At 46.5% G+C, this 20,473-nt stretch overlaps 1 protein-coding gene across 1 annotated transcript; it reads right to left on the bottom strand.

The window, feature by feature from the left end:
• Positions 1 to 580: 580 nt before the first annotated feature.
• Positions 581 to 1,118, bottom strand: LOC147984445 (putative E3 ubiquitin-protein ligase SINA-like 9). The gene is made up of 2 exons (XM_087541103.1): positions 984 to 1,118; positions 581 to 901 (listed from the first exon to the last, which is right to left on the bottom strand). The coding sequence occupies exons 1-2, from the start codon at positions 1,116 to 1,118 to the stop codon at positions 581 to 583; spliced, it is 456 nt and encodes a 151-aa protein (XP_087397229.1).
• Positions 1,119 to 20,473: the final 19,355 nt, after the last annotated feature.

Genomic DNA, 20,473 nt, shown 5'->3' with positions numbered 1-20,473 from the left:
CCAAGGTGCATTAAATCATTGCATGCAGGTATTAAGAGAAAATTGACCAATGCATGTACTTTATGCATGCATGCATTGCAATTAATGCATTGATAAACATAATTTTTTATCGCCACCAAAACCCACCATTTCTTAAGCTAAAGTAGACCAAGGTAATCCCTATATTAGCATATTACTAAGATAAACAGAAGGCACTGTAGAAACATTTAGGACGTGAGCTTGTCAATCTGAATGTGGAGGGACACAAGCTTAGCCCCGGCCAGCAGCTTGGCGGAACTGTCAAGAAGGTCAGCTCCTGCACGTCGACGTCGCCGGGATCCTTGCTGCTTGTCACCTCCATTTCCACCTTGACGACGTCGGTCGTGCCTTTGGGCTCCCCCGGAGGGCCATTCGCCCACAGCTTGGCCACGTAGTGTGGCAGTGGGGACGCCCCCGCTCTGATGCAGACGACCGACACGATGATAGGCGCGCCGATGTCGAGCATGCCACCGACCAAGAAAAATGTGCGGCAGTCCTCCTCCGCGAACAGCAAGAGTCGTGGCTCCGACAGTGGCACTTGCAGCTGGAGCACCTTGCCGTACTAGATCCTGTGCATGGGCATGGGATGTGCGATGCTGATGTGGTGGTAGAGCGCCAGCGGCGGGCCTTCGTAGCCGCAGACGGGCACGGGGCATTTGCAGGGCGCGAGCGGACACACGCTCTGGTGATCAGCGAGCTTGTGGTAAGTGACGTAGAGCCCACAGCCTTCATGCGGGCACTCTACCCTCACCAACGAAAGGACGGAGTCCACCACTGTGTTCCGCACATCGAAGCCACCGCCGCGCTCGCACTTCTGGCACTGCCGCTGGTTCCCGGGGCGCTCGACGCGACGGTCCACGCAGGCCAGGTGCCCTCCCTTGCACTGCAAAAATCAATCGAACAACACATCAATCAAGAAACCTGCACCTTGCTCAATCAGCCGAACGGACGAGGTGTATTCAAACCTCATACACTGGAGGCGTCAAGGGGCGGAGGCACAAGGGGCAGTGGAGCACGGTGAGGTCCATCGAGACCTTAGAGAGCTCCATCGTCGGGTCCTGTTCGGTCTGCATGATCTTGCCCTCCTCGTGCACAACCATCTCTTGACTTGGGCCGGGGTATTACAAAGCTTTACCGTCACATATTTTATACTACTTCAAGGTGCATTAAATCAACACATGCAAGTATCAAAAGGAGAGTCACGGCATGCATGCATGCGTTGTAATTAATGCATCGGTAAACGCAAATTATTGAAATATATCGAGTGCAGTGCTTTGATGTGTCGCGTCAACTCGTACATCAACAAGAAGTTTGATTATCCTCTCCCTCGCCGACTTAACTGCACCTGCCTTTGGCTGTATGACAGGTTGGCCACACACCTATCGGGCCCACCTGTCATACATGCAAAGGCAGGAGCGTCCCTCCCTCGCCCATGAGCGTGGTGGCTGGCAAGACTAGGAGAAACTTTCGCTACACGCTCTCCCTCCCGCACGCGGTGGACATACAGCAGTTCAATCGGTGTCAGATGGCCAGAAGCGTACTGTAGTACTCCTCCAGTGCAGTAGTACTCCATCATTGTTCGACTTCCCAAAGAGGCGAAGAGCCAAGCGCAGCCCGGACGCTCGTGTGGCAGTTTCATGTGTAGAGTAGTCTAGGATAGCATGTACCGTGCCTGTAAGCTTAAAATCATTTGGGTCGGCTCCATGCTATGTGGATGCCAGCATCCGGGTCGACGTGTCGTGCACCAGATTAGAGCGTGGAACGGAAGGGGGGCATCACCCTGGTCGGAGCGCTAGTAATTCATGACTATAGTGAGTGGTCATATCACAAGTCTTTCCAGCAGTAACGCGCCGCCAAATCGCACAGCCCCACTCGCTCACCCTCCTCGCCTCTCTGTCAAACCGCCTACCCGAAAACTGTCGCGCGTACTGCCCGGGAAAAGCCCCGCCCTCAACTTTTAACTACGCGAAAATAGTTCAAGCTTGTTCGTTCTATATAAATACAGTAAGTACTGTATGTTTATTCACCCGTGGGGTTGTTCAATGAATGGAGGGGCGGGGAGCACAAGTGAACAATACTGTAGTACTACTAGTAGTAGTGAGTAGGAGTCGTACAGTAGTCACCTTAAATAGAGAGTTTCTTTTCTTTAATGCCACGTACACAAATTGAAACACTTGTTGTGGAGAGAAAAAAGATAATCACTCCACTATATATGGACGCAGGGGCCTGAGCGCTTGCTTTACTAGGGTTGCTCTCTTCATTCTCTCATCCTCTCCAGATATAAACAAGACGGCGGTAGCGACATTTTCTCTCTGTTCACCGTAGGTCACAGATCCGGCCGGATCCCTTCGGCCGGTGTGTGTAGAGGACTAAAAGGTGCATCGTTCACGTGGTCATCGCCGCCGAGGGAGGAAACCCACAGCTGCCGGAGGGGCCCGATCCTCTGCCCGTGCCGTTCTCTCCGACACAGCGCCGGCTCGGGAGGTCCTCCGACCCTTCTTCCTCCCTGTCGTATTGTCCGCAGATCCGACCTGCCGCCGCCGACATCCCAGCAACCCTCAGGTATAAGTTCTTCGAAAGCGGCCTTGCTCTACTGCCCCAGCTCCCCACGTGTCTACATGTGCATCTTTTTCTACTCCCATCAGCTCTTCCAAAGCCACCTAAATTTTTAGTATTATTAGAGGTAAAGCTACTTCATGCATTCGAATCTAGGGCTTTGTTCAAACAACGAAGAAAGGGGGGAAAGTTGTAGCATGAATCTAGGACTTGATTCAAAGAGGAAATAATATGGTGAAAGTAGTAGAGACCGGATACCCAACCGGTCTCTTGGCTGAAAAGGGAAATAATGGGAAAACACGGTACAAACTGGATAAGGAACAGATCTATTATTGGTTGAAAAAAGGATAGGAAGTGGCGGCTGGTGGACAAGTCAACAGAGTATGTCCAGGATTAGATTTGCTGCCATCACGTAGTAAAAGGTCGCCAGGATTAGATTTGCTGCCATCACATAGTAAAAGGTCTCCAAGATTAGATTTGCTGCCCTCACATAGTAAAAGGTCTCAGGATTAGATTTGCTTCCCTCACATAGTAAAAGGTCTCCAGGATTAGATTTGCTGCCCTCACATAGTAAAAGGTCTCCAGGATTAGATTTGCTGCCCTCACATAGTAAAAGGTCTCCAGGATTAGATTTGCTGCCCTCGCATAGTACAAGGTCTCCAGGATTAGGTTTGCTGCCCTCACATAGCATGAACAAACTCGGCATCACCACTTTATGCCTCCTTGTAGGTACATTGTGCTGATGCGTCCACTGTCACAGGTCCTTATACCAACCTTTTGTTGTTGTTAATGTAAGGGCGCATGTAAAATGAAGCGATCACACTGTTACCTTAGGGACATGTCTAACCAATGTTATTGTTAATCTAATGCCTCCAGTGATAAGATGCAATTAAACTGTGTTACAAATGGCACTCCTGCTGTTTTCCCTAGTATGATAAGTAAGTTGCTCCTTTACGCTGCTGAGTGTCCTGGTGTCCCCACGGTCCCATGCCCTTAAACCAACTCTTTAGTTGCTATTGATTTACTGTGTCTGGTAAAAAAGAAATGCCACCATTAAAGTAATCCCATATTTGAGGAATCTCATTGTTCATCGTAATGCTTCTGGTAACATGAAGCATTGCTGACATTTTAAAATTTCTACCGTCCTTGCGTGATTGCCATGAACATAATTAAGATGCTTCTTTTCATTTTGTATATGTTTCATATATTCTTATTGACCAGCAACTGTTTACTTTCTATCTTTTTATGCAGATAGGGATATCCATTTCACCTTGTTGCTATTGTGACCTTTTGGTGAACTGCACAAAACACTTTTTTTTGAATGAGTGTCTTGTGCAGTTCAACTAAAATGTCACGTGGGCAGCATCTCTCAATTTTGGTGGAACTGCACAAAATGGTGATTGGAGTTTCCAAAATCTCCGTCTAGTTCTGCCGGTAATCTCGTGCAACATTTTATTAGCCTTTGCAAGATGAGCCGTCACTGTCACCACAATGGCACTTTATTTTAGTGCAACTGCACAAAAGGATAACAAAATTATAGTTGCACCTTACATGAGCCGGACAGCCAACCTTAATGTTCCTCAATTTAGTGCAACTACTAAAGAAGAACCTGCCAGCTCACGAGAGCAAGTACTTCTTGCTAGCTGAATGATGCAATCTTTGCTTCATTTCAGGTGAACTGCAGAAAAAGGCGCATGAATTGAATCATGGAAGTCCAAGCACGCTTCATCCGAGTGGAGCTGCAGGTTGAGTAAAGGAGGCCACTATTAAAGTGAAATCATGCTCTCCTGGTTTGTGCTATGCAAACAGGAATACTCAACTACAGATGTTGTGACGGTCAAGAGCATTCGCCAAGTTCTTCGATTGTATGACATGGCTAGCGAAGATGGATTTAATCCCGATATTCACTTTATCAAAAGGCTCTAATGGGTTGGTTCTGAATCTTGCAAGCTGGGAATCAGTGAGATGTGTAGGCATCTTTGTTGTACTTATTATTTGAATCTTATTTGTTGGTTCTGAATCTTGCAAGCTGGGAATCAATGAGATGTGTAGGCATCTTTGTTGTACTTATTATTTGGATCTTATTTGTTGGTTCTGAATCTTGCAAGCTGGGAATCAATGAGATGTGTAGGCATCTTTGTTGTACTTATTATTTGGATCTTATTTGTTGGTTCTGAGTCTTGCAAGCTGGGAAACACGGCATGATGATGCAGAGGACAACAACCATAACAAACAGTTCAAACTTGGTAGTATTATCTTTGTGAAAGTGCGACAAATGTCTTGATCGTGTGCATCCTGAGAATAAAAATTCTAATTGTTGTGCATGTTGATCCTATGGCACTGATAGAATGAGCGAATGCATTGCTTGTTTTAAGTATAAATTTCTATTAGAGATAATTAAATTTAAGTAAAGTGACCACTAACTCCTGTTATTACAGTACCAATACAGACCCGCTCGTGAACCGACGTGTGGCCGAGGGTGCATCTTCTGCCGGGCGTGCAGCGGACGAGGGAGGGGTAGTAACTGTTGTCGCCTGTACACACTCAGCTTACTGTTGAATCCAGTTCCCCAGGAGCTGAAAAACGAACTGCTACCACCGCCTACACACTCGTTCACTCGAAGAGACTCCAATGGCGATCCGAGGGGTGAGCCTGCTGGATATGGACTTCAGCAAGGAGTTCCCCTTTGAGTTCGCCGTTCAGTCCTATGGCTGCACCAAGTTTAATGTGATGTACACCAATGATACGGACTCGGTGAAGCTCTGCCTCGCCTCAGTCCTATGGCTGCACCAGGTTCTGGAGCATTCGCCCGTTTCATCGGCAGCGCCGACTGCACCTTTGCTACGGTGGAGAGAAGGAAGAACGCGACGATTCGGCCATCTGGTGCAACAAGCTTGTCAACATCCAGAAGCAATACAAGATCATCAGCAACGGGCAGGAGAAGGACTCCATGCTTGACCTCGCTGAGACCATCATCGACCCCTGATACGCCAACATGAAAGAAGACGACCTGAACACGTGGGAGGTACCTCTGAATCTAGCCTACATAACCTACGCGGCCAAGGATGCATACGCATGCTACGACATGTACAGGAAGATCTTGGACATGAGGGCGTGTCTGCTTCCCATAACCGACGAGTACACGGACAGCCGCAGCGTCATGATCAAGCATGCCAGGAAGGTCTAGATGTTGTACTTTATCTTTTTATAAGCACCTTTATCATCTGAGTGTTTCATGCATTAGCCTATGTGTCGTAATTATCTGTTTTGTCCGGAATATTTCTTTTAAGAATCCATTAACCTGATTGCTTTTTTAGTGGCTATTTGCTTATGTATGTAAACTAGTTCACTTGTTCGTAAAAAAACTAGTTCACTCGGCTGCCGTGCTTTGAATCTCCTTCCTCCCAACATATTCCCCTCCTCAGGTGGACCCAGCAGGTCTCTGAATTTTCTCCCACTTTCTTTTTCAATGTAAACTGAGTTTTCTCCCAGTACTTTCCCCTAGAACCAACTCAACTGTCCCACGTCTAGCCTAAAAAATAATAATACCCCACGTACTATTAACTCATCAAATTAAAATGATATTTTATTTCATAAGTTGAAAGTTCTTACAAAATAATAATAATAATTGTTTATATATAACTTGGCAAGTTAACTCCTAGTGATTGCGTACATAAGCTTGCAAAGATTTTACTGACGTGCAATCATGTGTTTATGTTTTTATAACATTTCTCCGTCTAGCCCAACATGATATTTTCACCCAGCCCAGCAAGTCCGCGGATTTCAAGAAAAATGCAAATGGGATTTAAACGGGCTGCATAGATGCTACATCATTGTTTCACCCAGCCCACCAAATGGACTAAAAAAACGTTCCCCCCGCTGACAGGTCGAACCCACCAGCTATATCTTCGCACGCAAGGAAGTGCCTCCTTATTACGCGCAAAATAACGATGTCCATCCAACGGCCGTAGTGCTTCTTCAACCTCTGGTCTTCTTGCTCCAGCCGCCCAAAGCAGCGCTGGTCATGCCGCATGCTCCTGCCTCCCATGGCCGGCTGTGCTGCCGCGGAGGCCTCACCCCCCCTACTATTCCCACCGCTAGCCAGGCCCTGCGGCGACGGCAGCCTCACACCGCAGCCGAACCAGTGAACCCTCGTACTCCTCTCCGCGCGGGCTTCCACTGCCGCGTCGTCCCCTTCCTAGGCCTCGCTGTCGTCCACCGCCGTGGTGCTCTCCGCGCGGCGTGGTCAACGTGGTCAAGGAACAACTTCCATCGAAAGAGTAATGTACGTGGAGAGGCTGACAGCTGGGTCCACGGCCACACCCCAGTATTTTTTGTGATTTGCCAAGCAAGTCGCTTTGTCAGGCCTGTTGGGCTGCAAATCTTTCAAGACGAGGAGAGCTTTCATTCGGCTGGCCGAGAAAATGGCCCATCAGTAATGAGAAATGGGATGTACATTTTTAAAACAGATCAAACCGGCAATTAGTTTCAAATATCTTTTTTTCATTTCAAGATTTTAAATTACATTAATTTTTATGCGTGGAGAATTTGTTGGATTTTATATTGATATACATTTATTTTTAAAATCAGTTTGAATGTGAGTTGAAATTTCAGGATCAAAAACAGTTCGGACCGCACCGAAATATGCAAAATTTCGTATAATTTTTTAACCGTGGCCACAATTTGGGCTGTAATGCTAACAGAAAGAATATGGGCTCCAAAAAAACCTTAAGAATTAGCAAATGGGCTGAAAATTATTAGAAATAATGGCAGATGGGCTGTATGCTGTTTTCCACATATTTGAGGCTTTCCTCAAAAAAAGGTTGACGCACAAGCAGTGACTGTTGGATGTCCATCCAACGGCCGTCGTGCTTCTTCAATCTCTGCTCTTCCTGCTCCAGCCGCTCAAACAAGCGCCGGCGGGACTGCCTGCTCCCTCCTCCCCGCGGCCAGCTGTGCTGCCGCGCAAGCCTCACTGCCCCACCGTACTCCCATCGCTGGCCTAGCCATCCCTCTACTCACCGACACCTGCTGTTATTCTCCGGCGACGGAAGACGAACCAGTAAACCCTCGTATAGTCGTACTCCCCTCTGCGTGGGAAACAAAACAACGGCCGAGTCTTCCCTGCCTCCGTGTCGTTCCCTTCCTAGGCCTCGTCGTCGTCCACCGCCCTGCTGCTCTCGGCGTGGGGTGGTCAGCGTGGTCAACGACCGACATGCATCTGAAGTGGATTGTACGTGGAGAGGCTGACAGCTGGGTCCGTGGCCGCACGGAAGGAAATGCCTCCTTATTACACGCAAAATAATGATTTCCTCCACCTAACATTTGGGACCCACCAAAACGGCCTCTGTATTTCGCGAAAAAAATGTCACCGCCGCTGACAGCTCGGACCCACCAGCTATATCTTTGCACACAAGGAAGTGCCTCCTTATTACGCACAAAAAATGAATACTCCCCCTGCTAGCTGGGACCCAGTATAGTGGGCCTACTAAGTTGACGGGGACGAAGGGCTTTGTCAACTTAGTCAATATGCACGATTCTAGCTCGACTGACCGTACGATGTCCATCCAACGGCCGTAGTGCTTCTTCAACCTCTGGTCTTCTTGATCCAGCCGCCCAAAGCAGCGCCGGTCGTGCTGCCTGCTCTTGCCTCCCGTGGCCGGCTGTGCTGCCGCGGAGGCCTCACTGCCCCCATACTACTCCCACTGCTGGCCAGGCCATCCCTCCACTCCACTCACCCACACCCCCTATTATTCTGCGGCGACGGCAGCGCAGCCGAACCAGTGAACCCTCGTACTCCTCTCCGCGTGGGCATCCAATGCCGCGTCTTCCCCGGCTCTGCGTCGTCCCCTTCCTAGGCCTCGCCGTCGTCCACCACCGTGGTGCTGTCGGCGCGGCGTGGTCAATGCGGTCAACGACCGAATTCCATCGGAAGAATACTGTACGTGGAGAGGCTGACAGCTGGGTCCACGGCAGCCGCAAGGAAGTGCCTCCTTATTACACGGAAAATAATTATTCCTCCACCTGACAGCAGGGACCCACCGGACGCCCACCAGTATATTGCAAAAAAACGTTTGCCCTGACTGCTGGGACCTACCCGACGGGCCACCGTATTTCATGAAAAAAACGTTCCCCCTGCTGTCATCTCGGACCCACCGGAAGTGCCTCCTTATTACGCACAAAAAAATGAATACCCCCTGCTAGCTGGGACCCACCTTGGTGGGAGGCTGACTTGTGGGCCTACTAAGTTGACGGGGACGGAGAGCTTTGTCAACTTAGTCAATATGCACGATTCTAGCTCAAGTGACCATACGATGTCCATCCAACGGCCGTAGTGCTTCTTCAACCTTTGGTCTTCTTGCTCAAGCTGCCCAAAGCAGTGCCGGTCGTGCTGCTTGCTCCTGCCTCCCGTGGCCGGCTGTGCTGCCGCGGAGGCCTCACCACCCCCTACTATTCCCACCGCTGGCCAGGCCTTGCGGCGACGGCAGCCTCACACCGCAGCCGAACGAGAGAACCCTCATACTCCTCTCCGCGTGGGCATCCACTGCCGCGTCTTCACTGGCTCCGCGTCGTCCCCTTCCTAGGCCTCACCGTCGTCCACCGCCCTGGTGCTCTCGGCGCGGCGTGGTCAACGTGGTCAAGGAACGACTTCCATCGGACGTGGACTGTACATGGAGAGGCTGACAGCTGGGTCCACGGCGGCAGCAAGGAAGTGCCTCCTTATTACGCGGAAAATAATGATTCCTCCACCTGACAGCAGGGACCCACCGGACGGGCCACCGTATTTCATGAAAAAAACGTTTCCCCCTGACTGCTGGGACCCACCAGCTACGCCTTCGCGCACAAGGAAGTGCCTGACAGTCGGGACCCACCTGGTCAAAGCGTACGTAGCGTTGTCATTCTGGTCGCGAACGTGTACGTACATATATACTGGTGGATGTAGAGGCGCGCACGTGTCGTAGTAGAGGCGGCCAAGGTGCAAGAAAGAAAATACGGCCACGTATGTGTACATATGGGTGGGGTCTCGAACGCCTACTCGCGCATACGTACGGCGAGGGCTCGTGTACATGGCTGGGTCGGAATGGAGAAACAGCGTCGTCGTCATGTTCATGGGTCAGAACGGAATGCGTGGTCGTGTTCATCAGGAGGGCTTGGATGGAAGAGGCGATGGAAACGAGGCCTGGCGTACCGCACAACGGAGGAAACGGACATCCTACGGTCGAAACGGGGGTCCTGTTGATCGGGAGGGTGTGGCGTACCGCAAAACGGAGGAAACGGATCTCCTATGGTCGAAACGGGGGTCCTATTGATCGGGAGGGGTGTGGCGTACCGCAAAACGGAGGAAACGGACCTCCTATGGTCGAAACGGGGGTCCTGTTGATCGGGAGGGGTGTGGCGTACCGCAAAACGGAGGAAACGGACTTGTGTTGGAGCGCTACGGTCGAAACGGGGGTCCTGTTCATCAGGAGGGGTGTGGCGTACCGCAAAACGGGACTCCATGGGATACTGTTCATCTCCACCGTCTACCCCCTCCAGCCTCCACAAGCTACTGTTCATCCACCGTCGACCTCCTCCAGCCTCCACGGGCTCCTTTTCATCCAGCCTCCACCGCGCGCTACTCCATTGGCTACTGTTCAACCACCCCTCCACCGTCTACTGTTCATCCAGCCCTCCACACCACGGGGTCCTGTTCAACCACCCCTCCATGGGCACCCCTCCATCGTCTACTGTTCATCCCGCCCTCCACACCACGGGGTCCTGTTCATCCACCCCTCCACGGGCACCCCTCCACCGTCTACTGTTCATCCAGCCCTCCACCACACCATGGGGTCCTGTTCATCCAGAGGCAACGCCACCGCTCACTGTTCATCCAACCCCCCCCCCCCCCGCAACGCTCACTGTTCATCCCATCGATCGGCTTCAGTTAGCAGCAGTAGCCAAGGAATCGCTCGATCGGGTTCAGTTAACAGCCATCGATCGATCGCTCGGGTTCAGTAACGCGTAGCCTGCAGTGCAATCGCTCGGGTTCAGTTAGAGCCCAATGCCTCACTCGGGTTCAGTTAGAGCCAACGCCTCGCACACACGCGCGTATGTGTACGAAAGAAACGCGCATCACTCGGCCCCCGACCTCCCACCGTAACCGGGAACTCCCCGAAATTTTCCTCCCCCTCACTTCTACCACGGTTTTTTCCGTCATGGACGGCCCAAAGAATGTCATGCAGCTGCGTCTCTGGCCCGCCCAAGACGAAAAGCCCATTTTCTGTCATGATTTTTTGTCATAGAAGTAGGAGCCCACCACATCTATGATGATACCGGGTTTTGTCACAATTATCCCCATAGAAGTGTCATATGTATGACAGAAAAAAAATTCATTCGGCCCAAAATGTCACGGATGTGTCTTTTTTTGTAGTGGTGATTCCCGTAGCATGCACGTATGGTGAACCGTTATGTGATGAAGTTGGAGCATGATTTATTTATTGATTGTCTTCCTTATGAGTGGCGGTCGAGGACGAGCGATGGTCTTTTCCTAACAATCTATCCCCCTAGGAGCATGCAAGTAGTACTTTGTTTCGATGACTAATATGTTTTTGCAATAAGTATGTGAGTTCTTTATGACTAATGTTGAGTCCATGGATTATACGCACTCTCACCCTTCCACCATTGCTAGCCTCTCTAGTATCGTGCAACTTCCACCGATACCTTAAACCCACCATATACCTTCCTCAAAACAGCCACCATACATACCTATCATGGCATTTCCATAGCCATCCCGAGATATATTGCCATGCAACTTCCATCATCATCATATAAATGACTTGAGCATTCATTGTCATATTGCTTTGCATGATCGTAAGATAGCTAGCATGAAGTTTTCATGGCTTGTCCATTTTTTTATGTCATGGCTATGCTAGATCATTGCACATCCCGGTACACTGCCGGAGGCATTCATATAGAGTCATATCTTTGCTCTAGTATCGATTTGTAATATTGGGTTGTAAGTAAATAAAAGTGTGATGATCATCATTATTAGAGCATTGCCCCAGTGAGGAAAGGATGATGGAGACTATGATTCCCCCACAAGTCGGGATGAGACTCCGGACGAACAATAAAAAAAGAAAAAAAGGAAAAAAGGAGGCCATAAAAAAGGGAGAAAAGGCCCAAATAAAAAATATAAAAAAATGAGAGAAAAAGAGATAAGGGTCAATGCTACTATCCTTTTACCACACTTGTGCTTCAAAGTAGCGGCATGATCTTCATGATAGAGAGTCTCCTATGTTGTCACTTCCATATACTAGTGGGAATCTTTCATTATAGAACTTGGCTTGTATATTCCAATGATGGGCTTCCTAAAAATTCCCTAGGTCTTCGTGAGCAAGCGAGTTGGATGCACACCCACTAGTTTATTTTGTTAAGCTTTCATACACTTATAGCTCTAGTGCATCCGTTGCATGGCAATCCCTACTCACTCACATTGATATCTATTGATGGGCATCTCCATAGCCCGTTGATGCGCCTAGTTGATGTGAGACTATCTTCTCCTTTTTGTCTTCTCCACAACCACCATTCTGTTCCACCTATAGTGCTATGTCCATGGCTCATGCTCATGTATTGCATGAAAGTTAAAAAGGTTTGAGAACGTCAAAATTATGAAACAATTGCTTCGCTTGTCATCGGGGCTGTGCATGATGTGAATATTTTGTGTGGTGAAGATAGAGCATAGCTAGACTATATGATTTTGTAGGGATAACTTTCTTTGGCCATGTTATTTTGAAAAGAAATGATTGCTTTATTAGTAGGCTTGAAGTATTATTGTTTTTATGTCAAATGATAGACTATTGCTTTGAATCACTCGTGTCTTAATATTCATGCCATGGTTAGATATGTGATCAAGATTATGCTAGGTAGCATTCCACATGAAAAATTATCTTTTTTATAATTTACCTACTCGATGACGAGCAGGAATTAAGCTTGGGGATGCTGATACGTCTCCGTCGTATCTATAACTTTTGATTGTTCCATGCCAATATTATACAACTTTCATATACTTTTGGCAACTTTTCATACTAATTTTGGGACTAACATATTGATCCAATGCCCAGTGCCAGTTCCTGTTTGTTGCATGTTTTTTGTTTCACAGTAAATCCATATCAAACGGATTCCAAACGGGATAAAAACTAACGGAGATTTTTTTGGAATATATGTGATTTTTGGGAAGAAAAATCCACGCGAGACGATGCCCGAGGGGGCCACGAGGCAGGGGGCGCGCCCCTGACCCTCGTGGCCACCCCGTAAGGCGGTTGATGCCCTTCTTTCACCTTAAGAAAACTAATATCCGGATAGAGATCGTGTTAAAATTTCAGCCCAATCGGAGTTACGGATCTCCGGGAATATAAGAAACGGTGAAAGGGCAGAATCTGAGAACGCAGAAACAGAGAGAGACAAAGAGACAGATCCAATCTCGGAGGGGCTCTTGCCCCTCCCATGCCATGGAGACCAAGGACCAGAGGGGAAACCCTTCTCCCACCTAGGGAGGAGGTCAAGGAAGAAGAAGGAGGAGGGGGGCTCTCTCTCCCTCGCTTTCGGTGGCATCGGAGTGCCACCGGGGGCCATCATCATCACCACAATCTTCACCAACAACTTCATCGCCATCATCACCAACTCTTCCCACCTCTATGAAGCGGTGTAACCTCTCTCTTACCCGTTGTAATCTCTACTTAAACATGGTGCTCAACGCTATATATTATTTCCCAATGATGTATGGTTATCCTATGATGTTTGAGTAGATCCATTTTGTCCTATGGGTTATTTGATGATCAAGATTGGTTTGATTTGCATGTTTTATTATTGGTGCTATCCTATGGTGCTCTCCGTGTCGCGCAAGCGTGAGGGATTCCCACTGTAGGGTTTGCAATATGTTCATGATTTGCTTGTGGTGGGTGGCGTGAGTAATAGAAACACATACCCGGGTAAGTAGGTTGTTTGCGTATGGGATAAAGAGGACTTGATACTTTAATGCTATGGTTGGGTTTTACCTTAATGATCTTTAGTAGTTGCGGATGCTTCCTAGAGTTCCAATCATAAGTGCATATGATCCAAGTAGAGAAAGTATGTTAGCTTATGCCTCTCCCTCAAATAAAATTGCAATAATGATTACCGGTTGAGTTATCGATTGCCTAGGGACAAATAACTTTCTCGTGACAACAAGCTCTCTACTAAAACTAACTTAGTTGTGTCTTTATCTAAACAGACCCTACTTTTTATTTACACGCTCTTTATTATCTTAAAAACCTATCCAAAAACACCTAGAAAGTACTTCTAGTTTCATATTTGTTCTAGGTAAAGCGAACGTCAAGCGTGCGTATAGTTGTATCGGTGGTCGATAGAACTTGAGGGAATATTTGTTCTACCTTTAGCTCCTCGTTGGGTTCGACACTCTTAATTATCGAAAGAGGCTACAATTGATCCCCTATACTTGTGGGTTATCAGTCTTGTCCATCACATCATTCTCTAATGATGTGACCCCGTTCATCAAATGACAACACATGTCTATGGTCAGGAAACTTAACCATCTTTGGTTAATGAGCTAGTCAAGTAGAGGCATACTATGGACACTCTGTTTGTCTATGTATTCACACATGTACTGAGTTTCCGGTTAATACAATTCTAGCATGAATAATAAACATTTATCATGATATAAGGAAATATAAATAACAACTTTATTATTGCCTCTTTACATAGTAATGATTCTAACACCCATGGAGTCTTGGTGCTGATCTTGTTTTGCTCGTGAGAGAGGCTTAGTCAATGGGTCTACAACATTCAGATCCGTATGTATCTTGCAAATCTCTCTGTCTCCCTCCTTGACTTGATCACGGATGGAATTGAAGCGTCTATTGATGTGTTTGGTTCTCTTGTGAAATCTGGATTCCTTCGCCAAGGAAATTGCTCCAGTATTGTTGCAAAATATTTTCATTGGACCTGATGCACTAGGTATTACACCTAGATCGGATATGAACTCCTTCATCCAGACTCCTTCATTTGCTGCTTCCGAAGCAGCTATGTACTTCGCTTCACACGTAGATCCCGCCACGACGCTCTGCTTGGAACTGCACCAACTTACAGCTCCACCATTCAATATAAATACGTATCCGGTTTGTGATTTAGAGTCATCCGGATCAGTGTCAAAGCTTATATCGACGTAACCATTTACGATGAGCTCTTTGTCACCTCCATAAACGAGAAACATATCCTTTGTCCTTTTCAGGTATTTCAGGATGTTCTTGACCGCTGTCCAATGATCCACTCCTTGTCTTCTGAGGCATAGGGAATGACTTCCATTTTCTCTCTATCTTCTACAATGGTCGGGTATTGAGTCTGACTCAACTTCACACCTTGTAACATAGGAAAGAACCCTTTCTTTGACTGGTCCATTTTGAAATTCTTCAAAACTTTATCAAGGTATGTGCTTTGTGAAAGTCCAATTAAGCGTCTTGATCTATCTCTATAGATCTTGATGCCTAATATATAAGCAGCTTCACCGAGGTCCTTCATTGAAAAATTCTTATTCTAGTATCCTTTTATGCTATCCACAAATTCTATATTATTTCCAATCAACAATATGTCATCTACATATAATATTAGAAATGCTAAAGAGCTCCCACTCACATTCTTGTAAATACAGGCTTCTCCAAAAGTCTGTATAAGACCATATGCTTTGATCACACTATCAAAGTGTATATTCGAACTCCGAGAGGCTTGCACCAGTCCATAAATGGATCGCTGGAGCTTTCACACTTTGTTAGCACCTTTTGGATCGACAAAACCTTATAGTTGCATCATATACAACTCTTCTTTAAGATATCCATTAAGGAATGCAATTTTGACATCCATTTGCCAAATTTCATAATCATAAAATGCGGCAATTGCTAACATGATTCGGATAGACTTAAGCATCGCTATGGGTGAGAAGGTCTCATCGTAGTCAACTCCTTGAACTTGTCGAAAACCTTTCGCGACAAGTCGAGCTTTGCAGACAGTAACATTACCGTCAGCCTTGGTCTTCTTCTTGAAGATCCATTTATTTTCTACGGCTTGCCGATCATCGGGCAAGTCAACCAAAGTCTACACTTTGTTCTCATACATGGATCCCATGTCAGATTTCATGGCCTCAAGCCATTTCACGGAATCTGGGCTCATCATCGCTTCCGCATAGTTCGTAGGTTCATCATGGTCAAGTAACATGACCTCCAGAGCAGGATTACCGTACCACTCTGGTGCGGATCGTACTCTGGTTGACCTACGAGGTTCGGTAGTAACTTGATCTCAAGTTTCATGATCATCATCATTAGCTTCCTCACTGATTGGTGTAGGAATCACTGGAACTGATTTCTGTGATGAACTACTTTCCAATTCGGGAGAAGGTACAATTACCTCATTAAGTTCTACTTTCCTCCCACTCACTTCTTTCAAGAGAAACTCCTTCTCTAGAAAGGATCCATTCTTAGCAATGAATATCTTGCCTTCGAATCTGTGATAGAAGGTGTACCCAACAGTCTCTTTTGGGTATCCTATGAAGACACATTTCTCCGATTTGGGTTCGAGCTTATCAGGTTGAAGCTTTTTCACATAAGCATCGAGCCCCAAACTTTAAGAAACGGCAGCTTAGGTTTCTTGCCAAACCACAGTTCATATGGTGTCGTCTCAACGAATTTAGATGGTGCCCTATTTAACGTGAATGCAGCCGTCTCTAGCATAACCCCAAAACGATAGCGGTAAATCAGTAAGAGACATCATAGATTGCACCATATCTAATAAAGTACGGTTACGACGTTCGGACACACCATTACGCTGTGGTGTTCCAGGTGGCGTGAGTTGCGAAACTATTCCACATTGTTTCAAATGAAGGCCAAACTCATAACTCAAATATTCACCTCCACGATCAGATCGTAGAAACTTTATTTTCTTGTTACGTTGACTTTCCACTTCACTCTGAAATTCCTTGAAATTTTCAAATGTTTCAGACTTATGTTTCATCAAGTAGATATACCCATATCTGCTCAAATCATCTGTGAAGGCCAGAAAATAACGATACCCGCCACGAGCCTCAACACTCATCGGACCGCATACATCATTATGTATTAATTCCAATAAGTCAGTTGCTCGCTCCATTGCTCCGGAGAACGGAGTCTTAGTCATCTTGCCCATGAGGCATGGTTCACAAGCATCAAGTGATTCCAAAAGCCCATTAGCATGGAGTTTCTTCATGTTCTTTACACCAATATGACCTAAACGGCAGTGCCACAAATAAGTTGCACTATCATTATTAACTTTGCATATTTTGGTTTCAATATTATGAATATGTGTATCACTACAATCGAGATTCAATAAAAATAGACCACTCATCAAGGGTGCATGACCATAAAAGATATTACTCATATAAATAGAACAACCATTATTTTCTGATTTAAATGAATAACCGTCTCGCATTAAACAAGATCCGGGTATAATGTTCATGCTCAATGTTGGGACCGAATAACAATTATTTAGGTCTAAAACTAATCCCGACGGTAGATGTAGAGGTAGCATGCCGACAGCGATCACGTCGACTTTGGAACCATTTCCCACGCGCATCATCACCTCGTCCTTAGCCAATCTTCGTTTAATCCATAGCCCCTGTTTCAAGTTGCAAATATAAGCAACAGAACCAGTATCAAATACCCAGGCACTACTACAAGCATTAGTAAGGTACACATCAATAACATGTATATCAAATATACCTTTCACTTTGCCATCCTTCTTATCCGTCAAATACTTGGGGTAGTTCCGCTTCCAGTGACCAGTCCCTTTGTAGTAGAAGCACTCAGTCTCAAGCTTAGGTCCATACTTGGGCTTCTTCACTTGAGCAGCAACTTGCTTGCCATTCTTCTTGAAGTTCCCCTTCTTCCCTCTACCCTTTTTCTTGAAACTAGTGGTCTTGTTAACCATCAACACTTGATTCTCCTTCTTGGTTGCTACCTCCGTAGCCTTTAGCATTGCAAAGAGCTCGGGAATAGTCTTCTCCATCCCTTGCATATTATAGTTCATTATGAAGCCTTTATAGCTTGGTGGCAGTGATTGAAGAACTCTGTCAATGAAACTATCATCAAGAAGATTAACTCCCAGCTGAGTCAAGTGGTTGTGGTACCCAGACATTCTGGGTATGTGTTCACTAACAGAACTATTCTCCTCCATTTTGCAGCTACAGAACTTGTTATAGACTTCATATCTCAAAACTCGGGCATTTGCTTGAAATATTAACTTCAACTCTTGGAACATCTCATATGCTCCATGACGTTCAAAACGTCTTTGAAGTCCCGACTCTAAGTCGTAAAGCATGGCACACTGAACTATCGAGTAGTCATCAGCTTTGCTCTGCCAGACGTTCATAACATCCGGAGTTGCTCTTGCAGCGGGTCTTGCACCTAGCGCTGCTTCCAGGACGTAATTCTTCTATGCATCAATGAGGATAATCCTCAAGTTACGGACCCAGTCCGTGTAGTTGCTACCATCATCTTTCAACTTGGCTTTCTCTAGGAACGCATTAAAATTGAAGGTAACGGTAGCACGGGCCATTGATCTACAACAACATAGACATGCAAATACTATCAGGTACTAAGTTCATGATAAATTAAAGTTCAATTAATCATATTACTTAAGAACTCCCACTTAGATAGACATCCCTCTAGTCATCTAAATGATCACGTGATCTATATCAAGTAACCATGCCATATCATCACGTGAGATGGAGTAGTTTTCAATGGTGAACATCACTATGTTGATCATATCTACTATATGATTCACGTTTGACCTTTCAGTCTCAGTGTTCCGAGGCCATATCTACATATGCTAGGCTCGTCAAGTTTAACCCTAGTATTCTGCACGTGCAAAACTGGCTTGCACCCATTGTATGTGGACATAGAGATTATCACACCCAATCATCACGTGGTGTCTCGGCACGACGAACTGTAGCAACGGTGCATACTCAGGGAGAACACTTATACCTTGAAATTTAGTGAGGGATCATCTTATAATGCTACCGCCGTACTAAGCAAAATAAGATGCATAAAGGATAACACATGCAATCAAAATATGGCACATGATATGGCCATCATCATCTTGTGCCTTTGATCTCCATCTCCAAAGCACCGTCATGATCTCCATCGTCACTGGCTTGACACCTTGATCTCCATCGTAGCATCATTGTTGTCTCGCCAACTATTGCTTCTACGACCATCGCTACCGCTTAGTGATAAAGTAAAGCAATTACATGGTGATTGCATTTCATACAATAAAGCGACAACCATAAGGCTCCTGCCAGTTGTTGATAACTTTTACAAAGCATGATCATCTCATACAACAATCTATATCTCATCACGCCTTGACCATATCACATCACAACATGCCCTGCAAAAACAAGTTAGACGTCTTCTACTTTGTTGTTGCAAGTTTTACGTGGCTGCTACGGGATTCTAGCAAGAACCGTTCTTACCTACGCATCAAAACCACAACGATTTTTCGTCAAGTGTGTTGGTTTAACCTTCAACAAGGACCGGCCGTAGTCAAACTCGATTCAACTAAAGTTCGAGAAACAGACACCCGACAGCCACCTGTGTGCGAAGCACATCGGTAGAACCAGTCTCATGAGCGCGGTTATATAATGTCGGTCCGGGCCGCTTCATCCAACAATACCGTCGAATCAAAGTAAGACGTTGGTGGTAAGCAGTATGACTATTATCGCCCACAACTCTTTGTGTTCTACTCGTGCATATATCATCTACGCATAAACCTGGCTCGGATGCCACTATAGGGGAACGTAGTAATTCAAAAAAATTCCTACGATCACACAAGATCTAACTAGGAGATGCATAGCAACAAGAGGGGAGAGTGTGTCCACGTACCCTCGTAGACCGAAAGCTGAAGCGTTAGGTTAACACGGTTGATGTAGTCGAATGTCTTCATGATCCAACCGATCTAGTACCGAACGTACGGCACCTCCGAGTTCAGCACACGTTCAACACAATGACGTCCCTCGAGCTCTTGATCCAGTTGAGGACGAGGGAGAGTTACATCGGCACGACGACGTGACGATGGTGACGATGAAGTTACCGACGCAGGGCTTTGCCTAAGCACTACGATGATATGACCAAGGCATTAAACTGTGGAGGGGGCACCGCACACGAATAAGAGATTGTCTGTTGTGTCTTTGGGGTGCCCCCCCCCCCCCCCCCCCGCCTCCATATATAAAGGGGGGAGGAGGAGATGACCGGCCAAAGGGGGTGCGTGATACGTCTCCAACATATCTATAATTTTTGATTGTTCCATGCTATTATATTGTCTGTTTTGGATGTTTAATGGGCTTTATTATGCAATTTTATATTATTTTTGGGACTAACCTATTGATCGAAGGACCAGTGCAAATTGTTGTTTTTTTGCCTATTTCAGTGTTTCGCAGAAAAGGAATATCAAATAGAATCCAAATGGAATGAAACCTTAGCGAGGATCTTTTTCTGGAACAAACGCAATCCAGGAGACTTGGAGTGGAGGTCAAGGAAGCAACGAGGCGGCCACGAGGTAGGGCAGCGCGCCCAGGGGGGCAGGTGCGCCCCCACCCTCGTGGGCCCCTCTTAGCTCCATCGACCTACTTCTTTCGCCTATATATACTCTTATACCCTGAAAACATCCAGGGGAGCCACGAAACCACTTTTCCACCGCCGCAACCTTCTATACCCGTGAGATCCCATCTAGGGACCTTTTCCGGTGATCTTCCGGAGGGGGATTCAATCACAGAGGGTTTCTACATCAACACCATAGCCTCTTCGATGATGTGTGAGTAGTTTACCACAGACCTTCAGGTCCATAG

Source organism: Triticum urartu, chromosome 2A (assembly GCF_056163025.1).
Source record: "Triticum urartu cultivar PI428250 chromosome 2A, HENAU_Tu73, whole genome shotgun sequence".
Taxonomy (NCBI): domain Eukaryota; kingdom Viridiplantae; phylum Streptophyta; class Magnoliopsida; order Poales; family Poaceae; genus Triticum; species Triticum urartu.
The sequence above is the reverse complement of the archived record's forward strand: the minus strand, read 5'-3'. Positions and strand labels throughout refer to the sequence as shown.